We start from the raw sequence: 24,654 nt of genomic DNA, 5'->3' as shown, positions 1-24,654 counted from the left end.
AATTAGGGGTATTTTATTTGAAGAAAATTTGGCTTGTCAAGACTTTCCAAAACAAGTAAAATTAGCTAACCTCAATGAACCCAAAAATACCTTCAAATAAGTATATTTTCAATAATAACAAGTGCACTTTTCTTGGTAGAAAAAAAAATTAGACCTTTTTCCTCAATATGTTGAAAAATATTCTTAAATTAAGTGAATGCTAGTGCCATTATCTTGACATAATGATATGCGTTCGGCATTACATTTCTTGAAACCAGCAAACTTACACTAAAAACGGATTTATTGTTCTTAATGGAAAGGCAACAAGGCAACGGCTTGTTACTCTCGGGGTCTACTAGCCGCTCAAGCAAATCATATGGTCTAAAGATGCATTTTTCCATCGATAACATGACATCATCGCGTCAAGTGCATGCTCTTTCAGTCAATTAGTGCGCATATATACAGCCCGGCCCCCGGCCAAATTATTTTTATTGTAATTTTGAAGAATTTATCTGAATGTGCATGAACTATTTCTGTTCAAAATGGTTTGAAATGTCACATGTTAAATGTTTAAATATTAACTGTCTGTTTACTGTACTGTGCCAACTGTACTACTATATGAGTATGTATGTTCTATTGTTTTATTGAAAATAAAACAGCAAAGTCCATTTGGCTGTCATCTGTTTTAATTATGAGACACATTTGGGTCAAAGTCATGATTTTTTTTTTATGCTTGAAATAAGAAATTATTACTTTAAAAAAGTAGTTTTATACTTGTGAGTGTTGATGACACAGCTTTGCAACAGTTGATATTCTAGTTTCAAGCATGTTTTACTCAATATACACTACCGTTCAAAAGTTTGGGGTCACCCAAACAATTTTGTGGAATAGCCTTCATTTCTAAGAACAAGAAAAGACTGTCGAGTTTCATATGAAAGTTCTCTTTTTCTGGCCATTTTGAACATTTAATTGACCCCACAAATGTGATGCTCCAGAAACTCAATCTGCTCAAAGGAAGGTCAGTTTTGTAGCGTCTGTAACGAGCTAAACTGTTTTCAGATGTGTGAACATGATTGCACAAGGGTTTTCTAATCATCAATTAGCCTTCTGAGCCAATGAGCAAACACATTGTACCATTAGAACACTGGAGTGATAGTTGCTGGAAATGGGCCTCTATACACCTATGTAGATATTGCATCAAAAACCAGACATTTGCAGCTAGAATAGTCATTTACCACATTGGCAACGTATAGAGTGTATTTCTTTAAAGTTAAGACTAGTTTAAAGTTATCTTCCTAGAAAAGTACAGTGCTTTTCCTTCAAAAATAAGGACATTTCAATGTGACCCCAAACTTTTGAACGGTAGTGTAGGTCATAAAATCTCAGCAATTACTGAGATAATTTGGGACCAAAACCCTTAAAACAAGTAAAACACTAACATAAAATCTGCTTAGTGAGAAGAATTATCTTATCAGACAGAAAATAAGCAAATATCACCCTTATTTGAGATATTTAATCTTACTTAGATTTCAGTTTTTGCAGTGAACCCACACCAGACGAGTCAAAGCCAACAACAGGGCTATTCAAATGGGCCCAAATCCGGCTCGGGCATGACACCATACGAGCTGCCGAGCATTTCAGAGCTTGAGAGACAAACATTTTTGCAGCAAATTCCAAAAACCACACCGAGGGCTGGAGAGCTCAGACCACTGTCGGCAGGTCTTTGCATTGACATCTTGCTAGCAAACAGAGAAAACCTGGGTCCAAACCTGTGAAGCGTTCCTCAAGACACTTCTTTAAGTCCTCTCCTTCTTGGCAGTTACACAATTTAAAAAAAAAAAGTGTTTTATGTAATTAAAGTGTTGCTGTAACTTTTTTACTCTAGGTGCAGTTGTTGTTTATTGTGTATGTCATAGTCAGCTCCACATCATACATGTAGTATGTATTTCTGTCTTGCCTCTGGTGAGGGCGGTCGCATTTCATAGCTGCAGTCGCCCTCCAGGGCCCCAACTCCCCGCCCCTCTGTTGCGAGTTGTCTTGATTAAATGTAACGTGTTTATGTGTGCATTGCACAGAGGTTTTTAATCCCACTCCAGACTGGGCCCCCTTAGTAGCCCAGTCTGTATTGTATTTTTTTACTCATCTTCTTCCCAAGCGTTTTACCTTTTTCTTATCTTTTACGGGGCGCCTTGTGGCGACCCATCAGCGTTCCTGTTCTGTAACCCCGTACACTGTTTGTTTGTCCAATCTTGAACGGGTTTGTGCTGAAAACAATGACAATAAAGTCCTATCCTAATTAGTACATAATATACTGTACATACATATCTCCATTGAACAGTCTTGTGCTCAATGGCAATATTATTATTTCACAAAAAAGAAACAAAAATTGAATTTAATTAAATTAAACATATCTCAAAGGGTAAAGAAGAACTATAAACATTTTGAATCACCCCCTTTTTTACTTACCTCTGAACCACATTTTATCACATTCATCTGGATCCACATAACTTAATTTGCCCAGAACAAAGTGCTTACAATTCTCAATATATCATCATAAGTAAGTCATATAAGTCATTCATACTCATATTCAAAATAAACCGAGACTTCACTATACCGAACCAAAATATTACATTTGTACAATTTCTTAAAATGCTCAATGTTTGATGAGTGTTTGAGTTCATCACTCAGGCTGTTCCATGAGACACAAAAACTTTTCCTTGTGCTAAAGTGCTAAAGCGTGTTTATATTTTGCCGTTCCTCTGAGGTTATACCCCACATCCCTTTCTATGGATAAACTTTGAATAATTGCAGGCAATTGATAACTTCTTGCTTTAAACATGATAAGCCCTGTCTAATATTCTACTAAATTGATTATTATTATTTGTTTTAATTGTTAAGGGATGTATGTTGCTTTTATAATTATAAGTTAGTAGTCATTTCTTCAACCTTTTTAGCTATGGTGTTCCTCAAGATTCCCTTGTAGGTCCTCTATTTTATATCATCCGGGTTATTCAACTTGTGGACCGTGAGTTCAGTGCAAAAAACTTGTGAGACTCTCACATTTTTGCAGTTGATTTTTTTTTTTTTTTTTTTGTCCTGCCCAGTTTCTCAGGCAAATCATATAGTAGATGTAGATGCCCATATCGGCTGTTCAGATTTACTTTACAAAAGAGAAGTGTAGGATACTTCTCTTGTTGCCTTATTTGTATTTTGACTTTATTAAATGTATTTATATTATCATTTGGTGCAGCCAGGCCGGAGCAGGAGGGGATGGAAAGAGAAAAAAAGGAAGACAGAGGGGGAATTGTGGGGACAAGAGGGGGATTAGACAGAGAGACAAAAACAACAACAGCAAACACAACAACAACAAGAACAACAGAGCAACATCAGCAAATACGACATGTACAAATATGATGGTAAAAGTAATAGCAAATAAGCAGTTAGCGAAAATAAAAAATAATACAGAAATGACAATGAACATTATTACACTAAAAATTGAGCAATGTGAATACCAATAGAAATAGTGCTATTGATAATAAACAATACCAATACTTTTCCTTTATTATCAACAATACAATTGTTCAAATGCAACAATACATATACGTAATGATAACTTGAGATACGAAAGAATGCAGAAAAATGGAGGGGAAGAAAGAGAAGCAACCTATATTAACCTTGTAGATTGTTATAGTAACAATAGGTTAAGCTTTGTCAGTGTGCCATGTGTTATACCCAGTTTACCCTAGGGCAACAACATTAATATATGTTTGATGAAAGTTGCAGTTGATTTTTAAAAAACCCTACAGTGCTGTGATCTTTGACTAGCTTTATTGCAAAAGGTCCTTGAAAACAGCAGAGCCCCCCCCCCTCACCCCTCCTCCATATCCCACATCCCGGATTGTAAATAATGTAAATAATTCAATGTATATACTCTGATGATTATCTTGTGTGATGACTGCATTATGATGTTAGTATATATTTGATAGTATATATCTGTATCATGAATCAATTTAAGTGGACCCCGACTTAAACAAGTTGAAAAACTTATTCGGGTGTTACCATTTAGTGGTCAATTGTACGGAATATGTACTGTACTGTGCAATCTACTAATAAAAGTTTCAATCAATCAATCAAAAGCGCTCCTGTAACGCTTACAAAATAAATAGACCTAAATCAAATATCTTTTGTAGAGGACGCTGTTTCTTTGGAATATACAAAATAAGACTAATAGTCTGAGCTTTCTGGAATTGTGGCCCTAAATACAATTTAACTGAATATCCCAGCCCTAACCATCTAATTGAAATATATAGTCTGTCCCTGAGTCAAGCTGTCTGCATTATAAAACCACGTACTATAGGAGTACAGGAAAAGGGCCATTGTCATAAGTCATGATTTACTGTGTGCATAGAGTGACACATACCTGTCTTTCTCTGCGCGTTTCTACGAGATATTTACCAGCCTAAACTTGCCCCGGCAGGTTCTTTCTCCCCATGATTGGTGCATTAGCGCACAGATTACTGTACTGTATGTGATCCTGCTTCAGAACATGCATGCCACAGCAAATTCTCTCCATGCAACCTTCACACACGCACACACACACACACACACACACACGGACACATGGATGTCATTAAATGTTTCTGCACTACAGTGAAGTCTGTCAACAAGGGGGAGAACAAAAGTACAAGAGCTTAAGGAGACCAGGAAACAGACTAGACCCTGCAACAACAACAAAAAGACCTCTGCGGTATGTATATCTCATAGCTGATGGCCAATAAATCATTGATGTGCCATGAAAATGACTTTGCTTCTCACCTGGGAGCAAACAGCAAAAGTCTGTGAGTGGAAGGCTTCCAAAGTTGTACGATGTAGAGTTCAACCAAACCTTTCTGCATGCTTTAATAGTGCATGGATCAAAAACACCCTATCCATGATGACCATAGAACCAGGGATAACATAGGAACGGGTCTGTCTGCTCAGTACAATAGGAGAAATTGATTGAATGTCAACAACATAGATACATTACATGATGTCATATTGTATATGCTAGTTGTAGATAAGTACACCTGTACATACACTACCGTTCAAAAGTTTGGGGTCACCCAAACAATTTTGTGGAATAGCCTTCATTTCTAAGAACAAGAATAGACTGTCGAGTTTCAGATGAAAGTTCTCTTTTTCTGGCCATTTTGAGCGTTTAATTGACCCCACAAGTGTGATGCTCCAGAAACTCAATCTGCTCAAAGGAAGGTCAGTTTTGTAGCTTCTGTAACGAGCTAAACTGTTTTCAGATGTGTGAACATGATTGCACAAGGGTTTTCTAATCATCAATTAGCCTTCTGAGCCAATGAGCAAACACATTGTACCATTAGAACACTGGAGTGATAGTTGCTGGAAATGGGCCTCTATACACCTATGTAGATATTGCACCAAAAACCAGACATTTGCAGCTAGAATAGTCATTTACCACATTAGCAATGCATAGAGTGTATTTCTTTAAAGTTAAGACTAGTTTAAAGTTATCGTCATTGAAAAGTACAGTGCTTTTCCTTCAAAAATAAGGACATTTCGATGTGACCCCAAACTTTTAAACGGTAGTGTATAAACAGAGCTTTTCGTCCTGACACTCACACACACACCAGTAAAAAAGTATTACAAAAGCTGTTAGCAAGTTGTTGTTAAGATAATGATGATCAATGCAGCAGAGTCATTAACTGTTGATCAGCTGATATCCTGTTTTATTCTAATCAACCACAAATCGTTATTTTAGTGATATAGAAAAAAAGTAGATACATTTGAAATTACATTTATTGTTACTTATTACTACTAAAACAGTTTGTGTTTGTATAGTTGGTATTGTTTATTCTAACTAAATTGTTTTGTGGCCACATTTCCAGAAAGCCAGAAAACCTCTCCCTTCACTATTACACTTTTTTTGTATGTCAGAGTTAAAGGAGCTTTTTTTAAGGACCTTCTGCAAACAATCTAGTCAAAGATCATCTCTATGACAACACTGTAGTGTTTTTAGGAATCTGCTGCAAAAAATGTGAGTCTCTAACAAGTTTTTTTTTTTTTTTTAGATGAACTCCAGTTGAATAGTCCAAATGATGAAAAAGAGAGTACCTAAAATGGAACCTTGAGGAACACCACTAGTAGATCTAAAGAAGTTGAAGAAATGACTACTGACTGCATCTGAAGTAAACAAGCTGCAGCAACACCTTAGTAACACAATTGTCATTATGAAAAAAAATGTGTAACTGCCAAAAAGGAGAGGACTTAGAGAGGTGCCTTGAGGAACGCCTCTGTTGTAAATCACAAGTTTGCACCCCGATGTTCTATGTTAACCTGCAAGGTTAAAATGTCATTTTGTTTACACTGGTCCAAGTTTTTCTATACAACAGGAGCACTCTCGTGTTTTTAGGAATTTGCTGCAAAAATGTTTGTCTCACAAGTTTTGAACTGAACTCGGGTGTCAATATGGTGTCTGATTTGGCCTCCGGGCCGCAAGTTTTGTATAGTTGCTTTAATTATTATATTTTATTTTGTGTGTATTTAGTTTAGTTTTTTTACTTCTTGTAATTCAGCTACTGTATCAAACTATATCTCTTGGTGATCAATAAAGTTTGTCGACGTCGAAGGTCTTGCCTTGTATTAAAATTCACCAAATGGTAAATGGGTTATACTTGTATAGCGCTTTTCTACCTTCAAGGTACTCAAAGCGCTTTGACACTATTTCCACATTCACCCATTCACACACTAATGGCGGGAGCTGCTATGCAAGGCCCTAACCATGACCCATCAGGAGCAAGGGTGAAGTGTCTTGCTCAAGGATACAACGGATGTGACGAGGTTGGTTGAAGGTGGGGATTGAACCAGGAACCCTCAGGTTGCTGGCACGGCCACTCTCCCAACTGCGTCACGCCGTCCTTGTGCCGTTGTTGAGTGTCTGTGCTGTCTAGAGATCGGCAGAGTAACCATGTAATACTCTTCAATATCAGTGGGTGGCAGCAGGTAGCTAATTGCTTCGTAGATGTCGGGAACATGGTTTGTCGTGATCACAATATGCAGACGACAGCGGGAGGCAGTGTGCAGGTAAAAAGGTATCTAATGCTCAAATCAAATTTTTTTAAAAAGGCAAGTGCCGCTAAGAAAAGGCATTGAAGCTTAGGTGTCATGATGCATGTTTTGTGGTATCGGTTTGTTTTGGACTCCTTTTAGTTCCTGTTTATGCACCTCCTGAGTTTAGTCACCATGCTTACTTATGATTTTCACCTGCCTTTTACGCACACCTGTTGCTCATCAGAGACTCTATGTAAGCCTGCCTTTTCCGGTCACTGGTCGTGGCTTCATTGTTTGCGGTATGCAACTGTTACGTTGGTGTATTCTTATTCTCGATTCCTGTGCTAAGTTGTTGCCTTAGCTTGCCGTGCGATCGGCACACTTTTCTTTTGTTTGTTTCTGTCTTTTGGTACGGTGTATGATTTATGATTAATAAATCATCTCCTACCTGCACGCTTTAGTCCGGAGTCGTCAGTTTTGCGTCCCGGGAGAACGAACCGCAGCAAGCTGCACCCCAATCCGTGACATTAGGGATGGCTATGCAAAACGAAGCTAAAACTGGACTGGTTGCAAAGTAACCAAAACAGAATGCTGGACGACAGCAAAGACTTACAGCGTGTGGAGCAGCAGACGGCGTCCACAAAGTACATCCGTACATGACATGACAATCAACAACAAAATAGGAGCGAAAGAGAAGAACTAAAGCACTACACAAAGGAAAACAGCAAAAAACTCCAAATAAGTCACGGCATGATGTGACAGGTGGTGACAGTACACCTACTTTGAGACAAGAGCTATAGTGATGCATGCTTGCTTATGCAGATGCTAACACAAAATACACTTCCTATAGAAGTGTTTTTCAACCTTTTTTGAGCCAAGGCAAAATCCGGAGGCACACCACCAGCAGAAATCATTAAAAAACAGTTGACAGTAAAAAGTTGTTGTGGCAATTGTTGGATATGACTTTAAACCATAACCACGCATGCATCAATATGGCTCTTGTCTCAAAGTAGGTGTACTGTCGTCACCTGTCACATCACGCCCTGACTTATTTTGACTTTTTTGCAGTTTTCCTGTGTTTTAGTTCTTGTCTTGCACTCCTATTTTGGTGGCTTTTTCTCTTTTTTTGGTGTTTTCCTGTAGCAGTTTCATGTCTTCCTTTAAGCGATATTTCCCACATCTACTTTGTTTTAGCAATAAAGAATATTTCAGTGGTTTTTAATCCTTCTTTGTGGGGACATTGTTGATTGTCATGTCATGTTCGGATGTACACTACCGTTCAAAAGTTTGGGGTCATATTGAAATGTCCTTATTTTTGAAGGAAAAGCACTGTACTTTTCAATGAAGATAACTTTAAACTAGTCTTAACTTTAAAGAAATAAACTCTATACATTGCTAATGTGGTAAATGACTATTCTAGCTGCAAATGTCTGGTTTTTGGTGCAATATCTACATAGGTGTATAGAGGCCCATTTCCAGGAACTATCACTCCCTGGTACAATGTGTTTGCTCATTGGCTCAGAAGGCTAATTGATGTATAGAAAACCCTTGTGCAATCATGTTTACACATCTGAAAACAGTTTAGCTCGTTACAGAAGCTACAAAACTGCCCTTCCTTTGAGCAGATTGAGTTTCTGGAGCATCACATTTGTGGGGTCAATTAAACGCTCAAAATGGCCAGAAAAAGAGAACTTTCATCTGAAACTCGACAGTCTATTCTTGTTCTTAGAAATGAAGGCTATTCCACAAAATTGTTTGGGTGACCCCAAACTTTTGAACGGTAGTGTACTTTGTGGACGCCGTCTTTGCTCCGCAGTAAGTCTTTGCTGTCGTCCAGCATTCCGTTTTTGTTTACTTTGTAGCCACTTCAGTTTTAGTTTCGTTCTGCATAGCCTTCCCTAAGCTTCAAAGCCTTTTCTTAGGGGCACTCACTTTTTGGTTTATTTTTGGTTTAAGCATTAGACACCTTCTTACTTGCACGCTGCCTCCCGCTGTTTCCGACATCTACAAAGCAATTAGCTACCTGCTGCCACCTACTGATAGGGAAGAGCATTACACGGTTACTCTGCCGAGCTCTAGACAGCACCGACACTCAACAACAACAACACATCATTTGCAGACTATAATTACTGGTTTGCAAAAAATATTATTAACCCAAATAGGTGAAATTAGATCATCTCTTACGGCACACCAGACTGTATCTCAGTGGTTGAAAAACACTGTCCTATAGCCTACACATGAATTCCAGCTATATATAAATGAAACGATTGCTCATGAGCAACACGTGCGAGCAGACACACACTTTCTTCACCGTGCCAAGGCAGCACAGGAAGTAATGTCAGGATCATGCAAGCAACCATGACAAAATAAATGTTAAGCATCTCCGCACAAGGAATCTTTTTATGTAAACCAAGCGATGGTTGAATTAGTCAGTCAGTCAGCCAACTGAAGCACCCATTCAGCTTCGGAACAACAGCTGAAATCATCAGGAAGTACAATGAAAGGCAGAAAAGGCTCTTGACATGAACAAGAATCAATTTCCTCTTTGTGCATCGGAGTGGGGGGAAAAAAAAGCTTCTCCAAGTGAAGTATTGATATGTGAGTAATGCCTGGCAGGACTGCAGGGACTCTAAAAACCCCTCGTTTTCTGGCCATGCGTGTGCAGAGCATAACACATTAAAAGTGAAACAGTTTGACGCGTGGCCTTGCAGCTCTTCTTTTTTTCTTCTTCTTTTCTTTAACCATAATTCATGGATGTGACAGCAAAAGAGAGGACGACGAGGCACTCACCGGGACAAGCGCAACCTCCAACAGACATCTTCTCACATGTTGGGGCCTCGGCTCTGAAGGAAACGGCAGCTCTCGGCCCTCACGCTGCTCGCATCGGGGCCGCGCTTTCTGAGGGGGAAAAACAACACAGGGAGAGGGGTGGAGAGATAAGAAGAAGAGGGAGTGGTACAAACGCAGGGCCGCGCCGCTCTCTCTCTCTCGCTCTCTCTCTTTTCTCTGTCAGAGGCAGGAAGTTGGCAGCGGCCGCACCATTAACAGGCGTGTTGCAACACAAGTGGGAGGGGTAAGGAAGAAGGAGTGATATAGAGAGTCTTAATTGCTCATGAGAGTGGAGGGAGTATGGATCAGAGATGTGTGTGTGCGTGTGTGTGTGTGTGTGCAGGTGTGTGTGTGTGTGTGTGGGCAGGTGTGTGTGGACGACGAAAAGCAAGAGCGAGGCAATTAGCAGGAGAACAGACAAGATGGTTGTGTTTGCACTGCAAAAACTACAATCTAAGTAAGATTAAATATCTCAAATAAGGGTGATATTTGCTTATTTTCTGTCTGATAAGATACAAACACTAAGCACATTTTATGTTAGAGTGTTTTACTTGTTTTAAGGGTTTTGGTCCTAAATGATCTCAGTAAGATATTACAGCTTGTTGCTGATATTTTATGACCTATATTGAGTAAAACATGCTTGAAACTAGAATATCAACTGTTGCAAAGCTGTGTCATTAACACTCACAAGTAGAGATGTCCGATAATATCGGCCTCCCGATATTATCGGCCGATAAATGCTTTAAAATGTAATATCGGAAATTATCGGTATCGTTTTTTTATTATCGGTATCGTTTTTGTTTTATTTTTAGTTTTTTTTTATTAAATCAACATAAAAAACACAAGATACACTTACAATTAGTGCACCAACCCAAAAAACCTCCCTCCCCCATTTACACTCATTCACACAAAAGGGTTGTTTCTTTCTGTTATTAATATTCTGGTTCCTACATTATATATCAATATATATTAGGGATGTCCGATAATGGCTTTTTCTTGAATTACCGATACCAATATCAAGCGATACCGATATCAAGCGATACCGATATATACAGTCATGGAATTAACACATTATTATGCCTAATTTGGACAACCAGGTATGGTGAAGATAAGGTCCTTTTTTAAAAAATGTATAAAATAAAATAAGATAAATAAATTAAAAACATTTTCTTGAATAAAAAAGAAAGTAAAACAATATAAAAACAGTTACATAGAAACTAGTAATTAATGAAAATGAGTAAAATTACAGTAACTGTTAAAGGTTAGTACTATTAGTGGACCAGCAGCACGCACAATCATGTGTGCTTACGGACTGTATCCCTTGCAGACTGTATTGATATATATTGATATATAATGTAGGAACCAGAATATTAATAACAGAAAGAAACAACCCTTTTGTGCGAATGAGTGTGAATGGGGGAGGGAGGTTGTTTGGGTTGGTGCACTAATTGTAAGTGTATCTTGTGTTTTTTATGTTGATTTAATTAAAAAAAATTAAAAAAATTTAAAAAAACGATAATGATAATAAAAAACTGATACCGATAATTTTCAATAATACATTTTAAAGCATTTATCGGCATCTCTAATACATATCAATACAGTCTGCAAGGGATACAGTCCGTAAGCACACATGATTGTGCGTGCATGCTGCTGGTCCACTAATAGTACTAACCTTTAACAGTTAATTTTACTCATTTTCATTAATTACTAGTTTCTATGTAACTGTTTTTATATTGTTTTACTTTCTTTTTTATTCAAGAAAATGTTTTTAATTTATTTATCTTATTTTATTATTATTTTTTTAAAGGACCTTATCTTCACCATACCTGGTTGTCTAAATTAGGCATAATAATGTGTTAATTCCACAACTGTACATATCGGTATCGGTTGATATCGGTATCGGTAACTAAGAGTTGGACAATATCGGAATATCGGATATCGGCAAAAAAGCCATTATCGGACATCCCTACTCACAAGTATAAAACTACTTTTTTAAAGTAATAATTTCTTATTTCAAGCATGAAAAAAAAAATCATGACTTTGACACAATTGTGTCTCATAATTAAAACAGATGACAGCCAAATGGACTTTGCTGTTTTATTTCCCATGAAACAAGAGAACATACATACTCATATAGTAGTACAGTTGGCACAGTACAGTAAACTGACAGTTAATATTTAAACATTTAACATGTGACATTTCAAACCATTGTGAACAGAAATAGTTCATGCACATTCAGATAAATTCTTCAAAATTACAATAAAAAAAATTTGGCCAGGGGCCGGGCTGTATATATGCGCACTAATTGACTGAAAGAGCACGCACTTGGCGCGATGATGTCATGTTATCGATGGAAAAATGCATCTTTAGACCATATGATTTGCCTGAGCGGCTAGTAGACCCCGAGAGTAACAAGCCGTTGCCTTGTTGCCTTTCCATTAAGAACAATAAATCAGTTTTTAGTATAACTTTGCTGGTTTCAAGAAATGTAATGCAGAGCGCATACCATTATGTGAAGATAATGGCACTAGCATTTACTTAATTTAAGAATATTTTTCAACATATTGAATAAAAAGGTCTGATTTTTTTTTCTACCAACAAAAGTGCACTTGTTATTAGTGAGAATATACTTATTTGAAGGTATTTTTGGGTTCATTGAGGTTAGCTAATTTTACTTGTTTTGGAAAGTCTTGACAAGCCAAATGTTCTTGTTCTATTGGCAGATAATTTTGCTTAGTTCAAATAAAATACCCCTAATTTTTGTATTTTTTTTTCTTGTTTTTGAACACTGACTTTTTGCAGTGTGTATGGTGTGGGAGTGATGCATTGTCTGTTTATTTCCCAGTGCTGCTGCAGGATAAAAACATTCTCAGTAGGAGCCCAGAGCCCAGGGTCATTATTGCCATACCAAACACACACGCCGCATGTATGACCCATTCCCAGGTCTACTCCTTTCCTCGCTCATTGCGGGCGTTAATCACCGCAGACGGTGTCGATTAAAAATGCAAAAGCCTACCTGGAAAGAAGAGACACTCGAGGCCCTTGAGCGCACACAAACATGAAGACCCCCACCCCCCTCCGCTGGCTTCTGCACGCTCTAATCTGATGTCACATTGTCATTATTGTCACCCGGGTGACAGAACATTCACCCTTTGGCAGCTGGATGTACACTATATTGCCAAAAGTATTTGGCCACCTGACTTGACTCACATGTGAACTTGAAGTGCCATCCCATTCCTAACCCATAGGGCATGTTTGTCAATCTTGAGACCTCGGAATTCGGGAGATGGGGGGCGGGGGGGGTTGAGGTGCAGGCAGCATACCCCTTCCCTTTCTTTTTTCCAATCATTTTGGAACTTGCAAGCATACTTCTTCTTCTTCTTACTCGTCACCGCCATATCTCTTCTTCGTTCTTCTGCTTCGTCTCCTTCTTGTTGTGCGTGCAGTTGTGCACTGAGCTCCAAAAGCCGTAGATGTTATCGTCATACTTGAGGTGGGCGGGGTTTGGTGGTAGCGGGTGTATACTGTAGCCCGGAAGAGTTGGTGCTGCAAGGGATTCTGGGTATTTGTTCTGTTGTGTTTATGTTGTGTTACGGTGCGGATGTTCTCCCGAAATGTGTTTGTCATTCTTGTTTGGTGTGGGTTCACAGTGTGGCGCATATTTGTAACAGTGTTAAAGTTGTTTATACGGTCACCCTCAGTGTGACCTGTATGGCTGTTGATCAAGTATGTCTTGCAGTCACTTTCGTGTGTATGCAGAAGCCGCATACAACATATGACTGGGCCGGCACGCTGTTTGTGTAGTGAAAAAGCGGACGCGTCGACAGGCTGTAGAGGACGCTAAAGGCAGTGCCATCACGGCACGCCTTTAATATCGTTGTCCGGGTGAAAATCGGGAGAAGTTCGGGAGAATGGTTGCCCCGGGAGATTTTCGGGAGGGGCACTGAAATTCGGGAGTCTCCCGGAAAAATTGGGAGGGTTGGCAAGTATGGTTATTGTAGCGTCCCGGAAGAGTTAGTGCTGCAAGGGATTCTGGGTATTTGTTCTGTTGTGTTACGGTGCGGATGTTCTCCCGAAATGTGTTTGTCATTCTTGTTTGGTGTGGGTTCACAGTGTGGGGCATATTTGGAACAGTGTTAAAGTTGTTTATACGGTCACCCTCAGTGTGACCTGTATGGCTGTTGACCAAGTATGCCTTGCATTATCATTAAACCGGTTGTAAGATCATACAACGTGTCAGCATTTCTTGACATCTTTGAGTAAAGACCATTGTTAAACCCGTCCAACGCTACATTATTATGTGACTGGGCCGGCACGCTGTTTATATGGAGGAAAAGCAGACGCCTGGACAGCATGCGGCTGTTAAGGGGTGAAGGTTTCAGGTGAGAGAGGACGTTAAAGGCAGTGTCTTTAAGGCACGCCCCCAATATTGTTGTCGAGAGAAATTCGGGAGAATGGTTGCCCCGGGAGATTTTCGGGAGGGGCACTGAAATTCGGGTGTCACCCGGGAAAATCGGGAGGGTTGGCAAGTATGCCATAGGGTTCGATATCATGTCGGTCCACCTTTTGCAGCCATTACAGCTTCAACTCTTCTGGGAAGGCTGCACTGCAAAAAGTCAGTGTTCAAAAACAAGAAGAAAAAAAATACAAAAATGAGGGGTATTTTATTTGAACTAAGCAAAATTATCTGCCAATAGAACAAGAAAATTTGGCTTGTCAAGACTTTCCAAAACAAGTCAAATTAGCAAACCTCAATGAACCCAGAAATACCTTAAAATAAGTATATTCTCACTAATAACAACTGTACTACTATAAGAGTACGTATTTTCTATTGTTTCATTGAAAATAAAACAGCAAAGTCCATTTGGCTGTCATCTGTTTTAATATGAGACACAATTGTGTCAAAGTCATGATTTTTTTTTTTCATGCTTGAAATAAGAAATGATTACTTTAAATGCTTGTGAGTGTTGATGACACAGCTTTGTAACAGTTGATATTCTAGTTTCAAGCATGTTTTACTCAATATATGTCATAAAATCTTAGCAACAAGCTGTAATATCTTACTGAGATAATTTAGGACCTAAACCCTTAAAACAAGTAAAACACTCTGACATGAAATCTGCTTAGTGAAAATAATGATCTTATCAGACTGAAAATAAGCAAATATCACCCTTATTTGAGATTTTTAATCTTACTTTGATTTCAGTTTTTGCAGTGTGTCCACAAGGTTGCGGAGTGTGTTTATAGGAATTTTCCACCATCCTTCCAAAAGCGCATTGGTGAGGTCACACACTGATGTTGGTCGAGAAGGCCTGCCTCTCAGTCTCCGTTCTAATTCATCCCAAAGGTGTTCTATCGGGTTCAGGTCAGGACTCTGTGCAGGCCAGTCAAGTTCATCCACACCAGACTCTGTCATCCATGTCTTTATGGACCTTGCTTTGTGCACTGGTGCACAGTCATGTTGGAAGAGGAAGGGGCCCGCTCCAAACTGTTCCCACAAGGTTGGGAGCATGGAATTGTCCAAAATGTTTTGGTATCCTGGAGCATTCAAAGTTCCTTTCACTGGAACTAAGGGGCCAAGCCCAACTCCTGAATAACAACCCCACACCATAATTCTTTCTCCACCAAATTTCACACTCGGCACAATGCAGTCTGAATTGTACCGTTTTCCTGGCAACCTCCAAACCCAGACTTGTCCATCAGATTGCCAGATGGAAAAGCGTGATTCATCACTCCAGAGAACGCGTCTCCACTGCTCTAGAGACCACAGGTGGCATCCTATGACAGTTCAACGCTGGAAATCACTGAGAGCAGCCCATTCTTTCACAAATGTTTGTAGAAACAGTCTCCGTGTCTAAGTGCTTGATTTTATACTCCTGTGGCCGGGCCAAATGATTAGGACACCTGATTCTGATCATTTGGATGGGTGGACAAATACTTTTGGCAATATACAGTACCTCTGGTTTATTTCAATTTTCTTCAATACTGCCTATTTTCTGTTGCAATGTGCCTAGTGGGATACATTGTGATTGTTTACAACTTTGGATAGGAATGTAATTACATTTCCATGATGCTCAATTGGGAAAATGTAACCATAAATGCTCCAAATCACAAAATGTGTACAATTAGGGTCTGAAATAAGCCTCTCCTCAAAACAGAAACAACAGGTGTGGCTGTAGTCAACCTCCTAAAGTAGTTTTCATTTATCCCTGCAAGACCCTCTATTGTAGAATAACAACATCTGATTTAGATACCTTTTTTTTTAAAGACCCCATTTACATGTTCAATGTGTCCTATTGATTAACCCTGTAATGCTAATGGATGGTAAATGTGTTTAAAGGCCTGGAACCCTGCAAACTGTTCTTAAGACTCATCAACTTTTATGATGCTCAATGGGGAAAATGTAACCATAAATGCTCCAAATAACAACCTGTGTATAATTAGGGTCTGAAATAAGCCTCCGGTCAAAAAAGCATTGGTATTAACAGGTATGGCTGTAGTCAACCCCCTGAAGTAGTTTTCATTTAACCCTGCAAGACCCTTTATTGTAGAATAACAACATCCGTTTTAGGTACCTTTTTGTATTTGTTTTAAAGGCCTACTGAAACCCACTACTACCGACCACGTAGTCTGATAGTTTATATATCAATGATGAAATCTTAACATTGTGGCCAATACGGCCGGGTTAACTTATAAAGTGCAATTTTAAATTTCCCGCGACACTTCCGGTTGAAAACGTCTAGATATGATGACGTATGCGCGTGACGTCACAGAGAGAACAGAAGTATTCGGACCCCATTGGATCCAATACAAAGAAGCTCTGTTTTCATCCCAAAATTCCACAGTATTCTGGACATCTGTGTTGGTGAATCTTTTGCAATTTGTTTAATGAACAATGGAGACTGCAAAGAAGAAAGTTGTAGGTGGGATCGGTGTATTAGCGGCGGACTACAGCAACACAACCAGGAGGACTTTGAGATGGATAGCAGACGCGCTAGCTGCCGACCTCACCTGGACTTCCTCCATCTCCGGGCCGCCGACCACATCGGTGATCGGGTGAAGTCCTTTGTCGCTCCGTCGATCGCTGGAACGCAGGTGAGCACGGGTGTTGATGAGCAGATGAGGGCTGGCTGGCGTAGGTGGAGAGCTAATGTTTTTAGCATAGCTCTGTGAGGTCCCGTTGCTAAGTTAGCTTCAATGGCGTCGTTAGCAACAGCATTGTTAGGCTTCGACAAGCTGGAAAGCATTAACCGTGTATTTACATGTCCTTGGTTTAATAGTATTGTTGATCTTCTGTCTATCCTTCCAGTCAGGGGTTTATTTATTTTGTTTCTATCTGCATTTGAGCCCGATGCTATCACGCTAGCTCCGTAGCTAAAGTGTTTCGCCGATGTATTGTCGTGGAGATAAAAGTCACTGTGAATGTCCATTTTGCGTTCTCGACTCTCATTTTCAAGAGGATATAGTATCCGAGGTGGTTTAAAATACAAATCCGTGATCCACAATAGAAAAAGGAGAAAGTGTGGAATCCATTGAGCCCTTGTACCTAAGTTACGGTCAGAGCAAAAAAATATACGTCCTGCACTGCACGCTAGTCCTTCACTCTCACGTTCCTCATCCACAAATCTTTCATCCTCGCTCAAATTAATGGGGTAATCGTCGCTTTCTCGGTCCGAATCTCTCTCGCTGCATTGTAAACAATAGGAAAATGTGAACAGCCCTTCCTCCTGTGACGTCACGCTACTTCCGGTATAGGCAAGGCTTTTTTTTACCAGCGACCAAAAGTTGCGGAACTTTATCGTCGTTGTTCTCTACTAAATCCTTTCAGCAAAAATATGGCAATGTCGCGAAATGATCAAGTATGACACATAGAATGGATCTGCTATCCCCGTTTAAATAAAAAACATTCATTTCAGTAGGCCTTTAAATGTAAAAAGACCACATTTACATTTTCAGTGTGTCCTATTGTTTAACCTTGTAATGCAAATGGATGGTAAATGTGTTTAAAGGTCTAAAACCCTGCAAACTGTTCTTAAGACTAATTTCTTTGTTTTATTGGACCAGATTTTCTGACAATTCAAGTAAGTAAATTGCCTTGAATATTTTTTTATATAAGGATTACAATGTCTTTAACAATGTCTATAGATTTTAAGGTACAGTCATCTCTTGTTTATCGCTATTAATTGGTTCCGCGATAAATGAATTTCTGTGAAGTACTGTAATCAAATATTTGCATAGCTAGAGCTTAAAAATGTGTTCACTACCTTCTAAATATGTTTTTCAACATCATAAGAGCCGTATATGAAAAAACACCCTTTAGTCACCTTAGGGCAGGGGTGTCAAACTCATTTTAGCTCAGGGGCCACATGGAGGAAAACCTGTGCACACGTGGGCCGGACTATTAAAATCATGGCATTAAAACAAAAAAATAACGACAACTTCAGATTGTTTGCTTTGTCTTACTTTGGCCAAAAATAGAACAAACACATTCTGAAAATATTACAATAAAAATATAGAAAAAATACCGGCAGCGATAAAGTTTAGATCCATGAAGGAAAGAGGAAAGTGAATGAATGTTTATAACTGAATACATTTACATATGCATTTCAATTTGTTTTCTTTTGTATTATTTTTTAATAAATTAAGTAACGCTTATGACAACCTTTTTCCAAAACACAATATAGAATGTGAGATATAACAGGATAATGCATACATTTATCATTTGTTTTCAAAACGCTTACAAAAAAGTGGGACCCGGAAAATTTACTGTGGGACCCCATTTTTATGACTTGATGATGAAAATTCCTAGCGCCAACACTGATTGAGTATTGGTGCGTGCAAAACAGCAGCAGGCGACTGTGGCCTGCGGGCCGGTTGTAGGACTAATCAAATATCATCCCAAGGGCCATAGATAAATCATTCGCGGGCTGGATCTGGACCGCGGGGCTTGACTTTGACATATAGGCCTTAGGGCATTCAATCAATCGCAACTGACCATGGATGAAGTGGCCATGGATGAAGTGCTGGCTGTCCAGAGTCGGGACCCGGGGTGGACCGCTCGCCTGTGCATCGGTTAGGGACATCTCTGCGCTGCTGACCCGTCTCCGCTCGGGATGGTCTCCTGCTGGCCCCACTATGGACTGGACTCTCACTATTATGTTAGATCCATTATGGACTGGACTCTCACTATTATGTTAGATCCACTATGGACTGGACTTTCACAATATTATGTCAGACCCACTCGACGTCCATTGCATCCGGTCTTCCCTAGAGGGGCAGGGGGGTTACCCACATCTGCGGTCCTCTCCAAGGTTTCTCATAGTCATTCTCATCGACGTCCCACTGGGTTGTGAGTTTTTCCTTGCCCTTATGTGGGCGCTGAACCGTAGATGTCGTTGTGGCTTGTACAGCCCTTTGAGACACTTGTGATTTAGGGCTATATAAATAAACATTGATTGATTGATTGATTGAACTGGACTGTTTGGTTTGTCCTAGAAGACGTTTCACCTCTCATCCGAGTAGGCTTCATCAGTTCATGCTCATAGACTTAGATTGGTTAGATCTAGTCTTAAACTTAGACTTGTCAGATCTAGTCTAGCGGCTGGTGCCGAAACCCCAAATATTTATACACCAAAACCAGGAGGGTGTGTCTGGGCAAGGATGGTTTCGCCCTATTGTAGTAAGAAAAACAACTGTTTTAATGCAAACGAGCAATCCTACTGTCAAAGCCAATGACAGTCGTTAAAGTGTAAATTCCCCTCATTAGCATTGAGGTATTGTATGGCAGAACGATCGCTGTGGATCGACTTCTGCCAGTCCAAACTAGTCAGAATCACCCACGTTAGCATTCCATTCAGTTGCAAACATATGGCACAAATGGCACTCTAGTCACCTTTTGTGATCAGAATGTTTCTAACTACTGTTATTTGTTGGAGGCTAAATTGCAGAGTCCTTTTAGGAATGGTTGAAAGGACCGTGTTGTGAGTGGGAGATAAGTGGTGTCGCAGACCACCTCCTCTGTTCAGAGATGTTTTTTTCAACCTTGACATAGATGGCTTCCCTCCCTCCTCTATCGTACCATTTGTCCTCCCTGTCCAGAATCTGTACATTTACACTTTTTTTAATCCAATACAGAAATTCTGCCTGAAGCTGAGCTAATCAATGGCCACACTACTAAACAGTATGCTCGGATTGGCTGGGTCTCATTTAGTGGCAAATACTACTGTATTATAGATATTTTTAGTTTATTTAGACATTTTTACGCCTCATTTATATATTCAAAATTAAAATATCCCCCCAAAAATCTACGATGTGGTCGCAATATTTGAAGCATGATGTGGCGAGGTAAATAAAATATTTAAATGTGATTTTAAGCATTTTATGTCTATGCTGTTTTTCTACAACACTGGATGAGTGTGATAGAAAATTAGCAGTTGTATACTTACACATCTAATTAGCAGTTGTATACTTACACATTACATTAGAACAAAATACTGACCTACAGCATCTCCGTGTGGTTTTCTAGCTGCACGGTGGCAGAGAGAAAGAGATTACAGGGCGTCATAAATGCGGCCCAGAGGATCACTGCATGTCCTCTTACATCTCTAGAGGACCTGTATAAGAGACACTGCAACAGGAGAGCAAACAGCATCCTCAGGGACTCATCCCACCCAGGTCACCACTGGCTTGAACTCTTGCCCTCAAAGCAAGGACAAATAGACTGTAAAACTGTTTCTATCCTAGAGCTGTTATTGCCCTAAACTGCGCACTTACCTGAACACTCACCACTTTATTACTTGCTTTACTCTGACAGAGATCTGCTGTGCAATATGTTTTTAACATTTTATTATGTTTTTAAATTTTAAATGGTTTTATTATTTTGTTGTTGTCTTAAAACTATTTTATGTAGGTTTGTTTTAAAAGCACTGAGCTGGATTGCTGTCCAATTTCGTTGTTTCCATACAATGACAATAAAGGTATTCTGATTCTGATTGGTCTTCTCACATGTTCACATATGGACATGGTGGATATATGATGTACTTGAATAGTATCATAAATACCCCTACTTTGATTTTTGTAAATTGTTTGAAAGTTTAGACCAGGGGGCGTTCTAAATGTGTCCACTGGATGTCACAATAGCAGTTCTGTTAGGACTAGTAAGAGGTACAAAGTAAAGCGTGGCTGCGGCTCCTCTCCCTCGACCCAAATGAAACTTAAAACCTGCCGTTTTATGTCTTCTGCTTCGAACACATCGTTATTTGGCACCCTTACTCCCCCATAATGTCTCTGTCAAAAACGAGAAAACGTAATCCTTTTGAATAGTTTTTATCTCCGTTTCTTACGGTTTGTTGAGTTAGCACTGGATTGATACGTGGACATGACAATGGAGGTATTTGATACCTAGAAGTGTTTTTTGATTGATTGATTGGTTGAGACTTTTATTAGTAGATTGCACAGTACAGTACATATTCCGTACAATTGACCACTAAATGGTAACACCCCAATAATTTTTTCAACTTGTTCAAGTCGGGGTCCACGTTAATCAATTCATGGTTTACATGTTGTGTTTTTTGTTCAATCCCAGAAAGACTGTGATTTAAAGTTTAATCCTGGCTTTGTAGATACACTGAGACAAGTCTAAGTTCGTTGTGTTTTTGAAGCTGCACCAATTTCCTCAGAATGTCAACAAACTTGAAGTGTTTTGTTCCAGAGGAGTATTTGTGATTTGTACGTTTTCACTTTTCAGAATGTGATTGTTCTATTTTTGGCCATAGTAAAAAACAAAAGAAAACAACCTGGAGTTCTTTTTATTTTTAAATTATCATGCCATGGTTTTACCATTACGGCCCACTTGGGAATAGATTTTCCTCCTTACGGCCCCTGAGCTACAAACCCCGTTTCCATATGAGTTGGGAAATTGTGTTAGATGTAAATATAAACGGAATACAATGATTTGCAAAACATTTTCAACCCATATTCAATTGAATGCACTACAAAGACAAGATATTTGATGTTCAAACTCATAAACTTTATTTTTTTTTGGCAAATAATAATTAACTTATAATTTCATAGCTGCAACACGTGCCAAAGTAGTTGGGAAAGGGCATGTTCACCACTGTGTTACATGGCCTTTCCTTTTAACAACACTCAGTAAATGTTTGGGAACTGAGGAGACACATTTTTTAAGCTTCTCAGGTGGAATTCTTTCCCATTCTTGCTTGATGTACAGCTTAACTTGTTCAACAGTCCGGGGGTCTCCGTTGTGGTATTTTAGGCTTCATAATGCGCCACACATTTTCAATGGGAGACAGGTCTGGACTACAGGCAGGCCAGTCTAGTACCCGCACTCTTTTACTATGAAGCCACGTTGATGTAACACGTTACATCAGCATTGTCTTGCTGAAATAAGCAGGGGCGTCAATGGTAACGTTGCCTGGATGGCAACCTATGTTGCTCCAAAACCTGTATGTACCTTTCAGCATTAATGGCGCCTTCACAGATGTGTAAGTTACCCATGTCTTGGGCACTAATACACCCCCATACCATCACAGATGCTGGCTTTTCAACTTTGCGCCTATAACAATCCGGATGGTTCTTTTCCTCTTTGGTCCGGAGGACACGAAGTCCACAGTTTCCAAAAACAATTTGAAATGTGGACTCGTCAGACCACAGAACACTATTCCACTTTGTATCAGTCCATCTTAGATGAGCTCAGGCCCAGCGAAGCCGACGGCGTTTCTGGGTGTTGTTGATAAACGGTTTTCGCCTTGCATAGGAGAGTTTTAACTTGCACTTACAGATGTAGCGACCAACTGTAGTTACTGACAGTGGGTTTCTGAAGTGTTCCTGAGCCCATGTGGTGATATCCTTTACACACTGATGTCGCTTGTTGATGCAGTACAGCCTGAGGGATCGAAGGTCACTGACTTAGCTGCTTACGTGCAGTGATTTCTCCAGATTCTCTGAACCCTTTGATGATATTACGGACCGTAGGTGGTGAAATCCCTAAATTCCTTGCAATAGCTGGTTGGGAAAGGTTTTTCTTAAACTGTTCAACAATTTGCTCAGGCATTTGTTGACAAAGTGGTGACCCTCGCCCCATCCTTGTTTGTGAATGACTGAGCATTTCATGGAATCTACTTTTATACCCAATCATGGCACCCACCTGTTCCCAATTTGCCTGTTCACCTGTGGGATGTTCCAAATAAGTGTTTGATGAGCATTCCTCAACTTTATCAGTATTTATTGCCACCTTTCCCAACTTCTTTGTCACGTGTTGCTGGCATCAAATTCTAAAGTTAATGATTATTTGCAACAAAAAAAAATGTTTATCAGTTTGAACATCAACTATGTTGTCTTTGTAGCATATTCAACTGAATATGGGTTGAAAATGATTTGCAAATCATTGTATTCCGTTTATATTTACATCTAACACAATTTCCCAACTCATATGGAAACAGGGTTTGTATATAAACATTGATTGATTGAATATTATTTGATATTTTACGGTAATGTGTTAATAATTTCACACATAAGTCGCTCCAGAGTATAAATCGCACCCCCGGCCAAACTATGAAAAAAACTGCGATTTATAATCCGAAAAATACGGTATTCAAACCTATGCCAAATTCCTAACAATGTATTGATGAGCTGATTATCATGCCTACTCCAAGGTGTGACCATGCATTTTCAGTACTTACTTCCCCCTTGTGAGGTACAATGCTAGAGAACCCGATCCCGTCACAGCCGATCTCACCGCTGACAGCCTCTGTTGTGATACAATATCTGACAACTAGGCTGGCATGCGACAAAAATAAGTACGCACATATGGATCTCCCACGCTACTTGAAAATCCCCCCGCCCCCGTGTGGACTTGACAAAAGCTCACATGGCTGACGTCTGTCACTCAGCGGCAGGGATGGCAACAAAGAGCGGTACGTGTCAGCCCCTGGAATGAGAGCTGACAGGCACACTGGCTGCAACACCAGTGAACAGGCGGAGGCATCACAGTTGTGCATGTCATACACCATGTCAGACAGTGTTCCAGGGACCCAGACACAATGAACGACCCCGTGGGTCCCCTTCCCCGCGTGTCATTTCAATTGAAACGACAAAGAGGCGGCACAAGAAAGAAGAAGCAAGGTGGATGGGAAAAAAATGGATTCCAGGAGCAATTAAAGTATGGTATCGCACAGACATACGCCCGCACTGTGGCGACACATCCTCAACAAGAGGAATAAAGAAGTTCTCGCATCACCTCCTCGCACACCGCCGGGGTTACTCAGGCGCACGTCTGCTTGAACACACATCTCAGGTTCCATCCGACACACACTTGCCCTAAAATTTTTGAAGCAAAGACCCTTTATGCCATCCCTCCCTCGTCCCTTTCTCTCATCACATCTTTCTGTTTCCTCACTGGCGCTTACCTTTCTTTTTCGCCCACGCTCGTCCAGCGAAAAGTCCACCTGGGTCAGCCACCGCAGAGGAAGCCGAGCCGAGCCAGAAGGCAAGGAGAGAAAGAGAGAGAGAGTGGAGGGGGTGGGGGGGGTGGGGGAGAGTGTGATGAGCAGATGCAGATATGAGACACAAATGGAGGGGGATCAAGCAGTGTGCAAATTGGATGATGAAAAGGAAGGAGGGAAGGAAGGAGGACAAGAGGGGAGGGGGGCGGGGGGGCTCGTCTCAGCTGCACTGGTATGACGCAGAGCCTCTTCTCCTTTCTCCACTCCAAACCCACCGGATGAGGGGGGGGGACTGTATCCATGGCAACGGCAGAGCAGACTATAG

At 40.0% G+C, this 24,654-nt stretch overlaps 1 protein-coding gene across 2 annotated transcripts in view; it reads right to left on the bottom strand.

The window, feature by feature from the left end:
• ldb1a (LIM domain binding 1a) overlaps positions 1-24,426 on the bottom strand; it is a 74,946-nt gene extending 50,520 nt beyond the window's left edge. Inside the window, exons 1-2 of one of the 2 annotated variants that reach the window (XM_062058152.1) lie at positions 24,294-24,426; positions 9,829-9,936 (exon numbers count right to left, since the gene is read on the bottom strand). In XM_062058152.1, the coding sequence (XP_061914136.1) occupies positions 9,829-9,856 (28 nt within the window). In that variant the 5' untranslated portion in view covers positions 9,857-9,936; positions 24,294-24,426. The remainder of the gene's footprint in view (positions 1-9,828; positions 9,937-24,293) is intronic. The other variant, XM_062058153.1, reaches the window with a different exon arrangement.
• Positions 24,427-24,654: the final 228 nt, after the last annotated feature.

This window comes from Entelurus aequoreus, linkage group LG09, assembly GCF_033978785.1.
Source record: "Entelurus aequoreus isolate RoL-2023_Sb linkage group LG09, RoL_Eaeq_v1.1, whole genome shotgun sequence".
NCBI classification, from domain to species: domain Eukaryota; kingdom Metazoa; phylum Chordata; class Actinopteri; order Syngnathiformes; family Syngnathidae; genus Entelurus; species Entelurus aequoreus.
The sequence above is the reverse complement of the archived record's forward strand: the minus strand, read 5'-3'. Positions and strand labels throughout refer to the sequence as shown.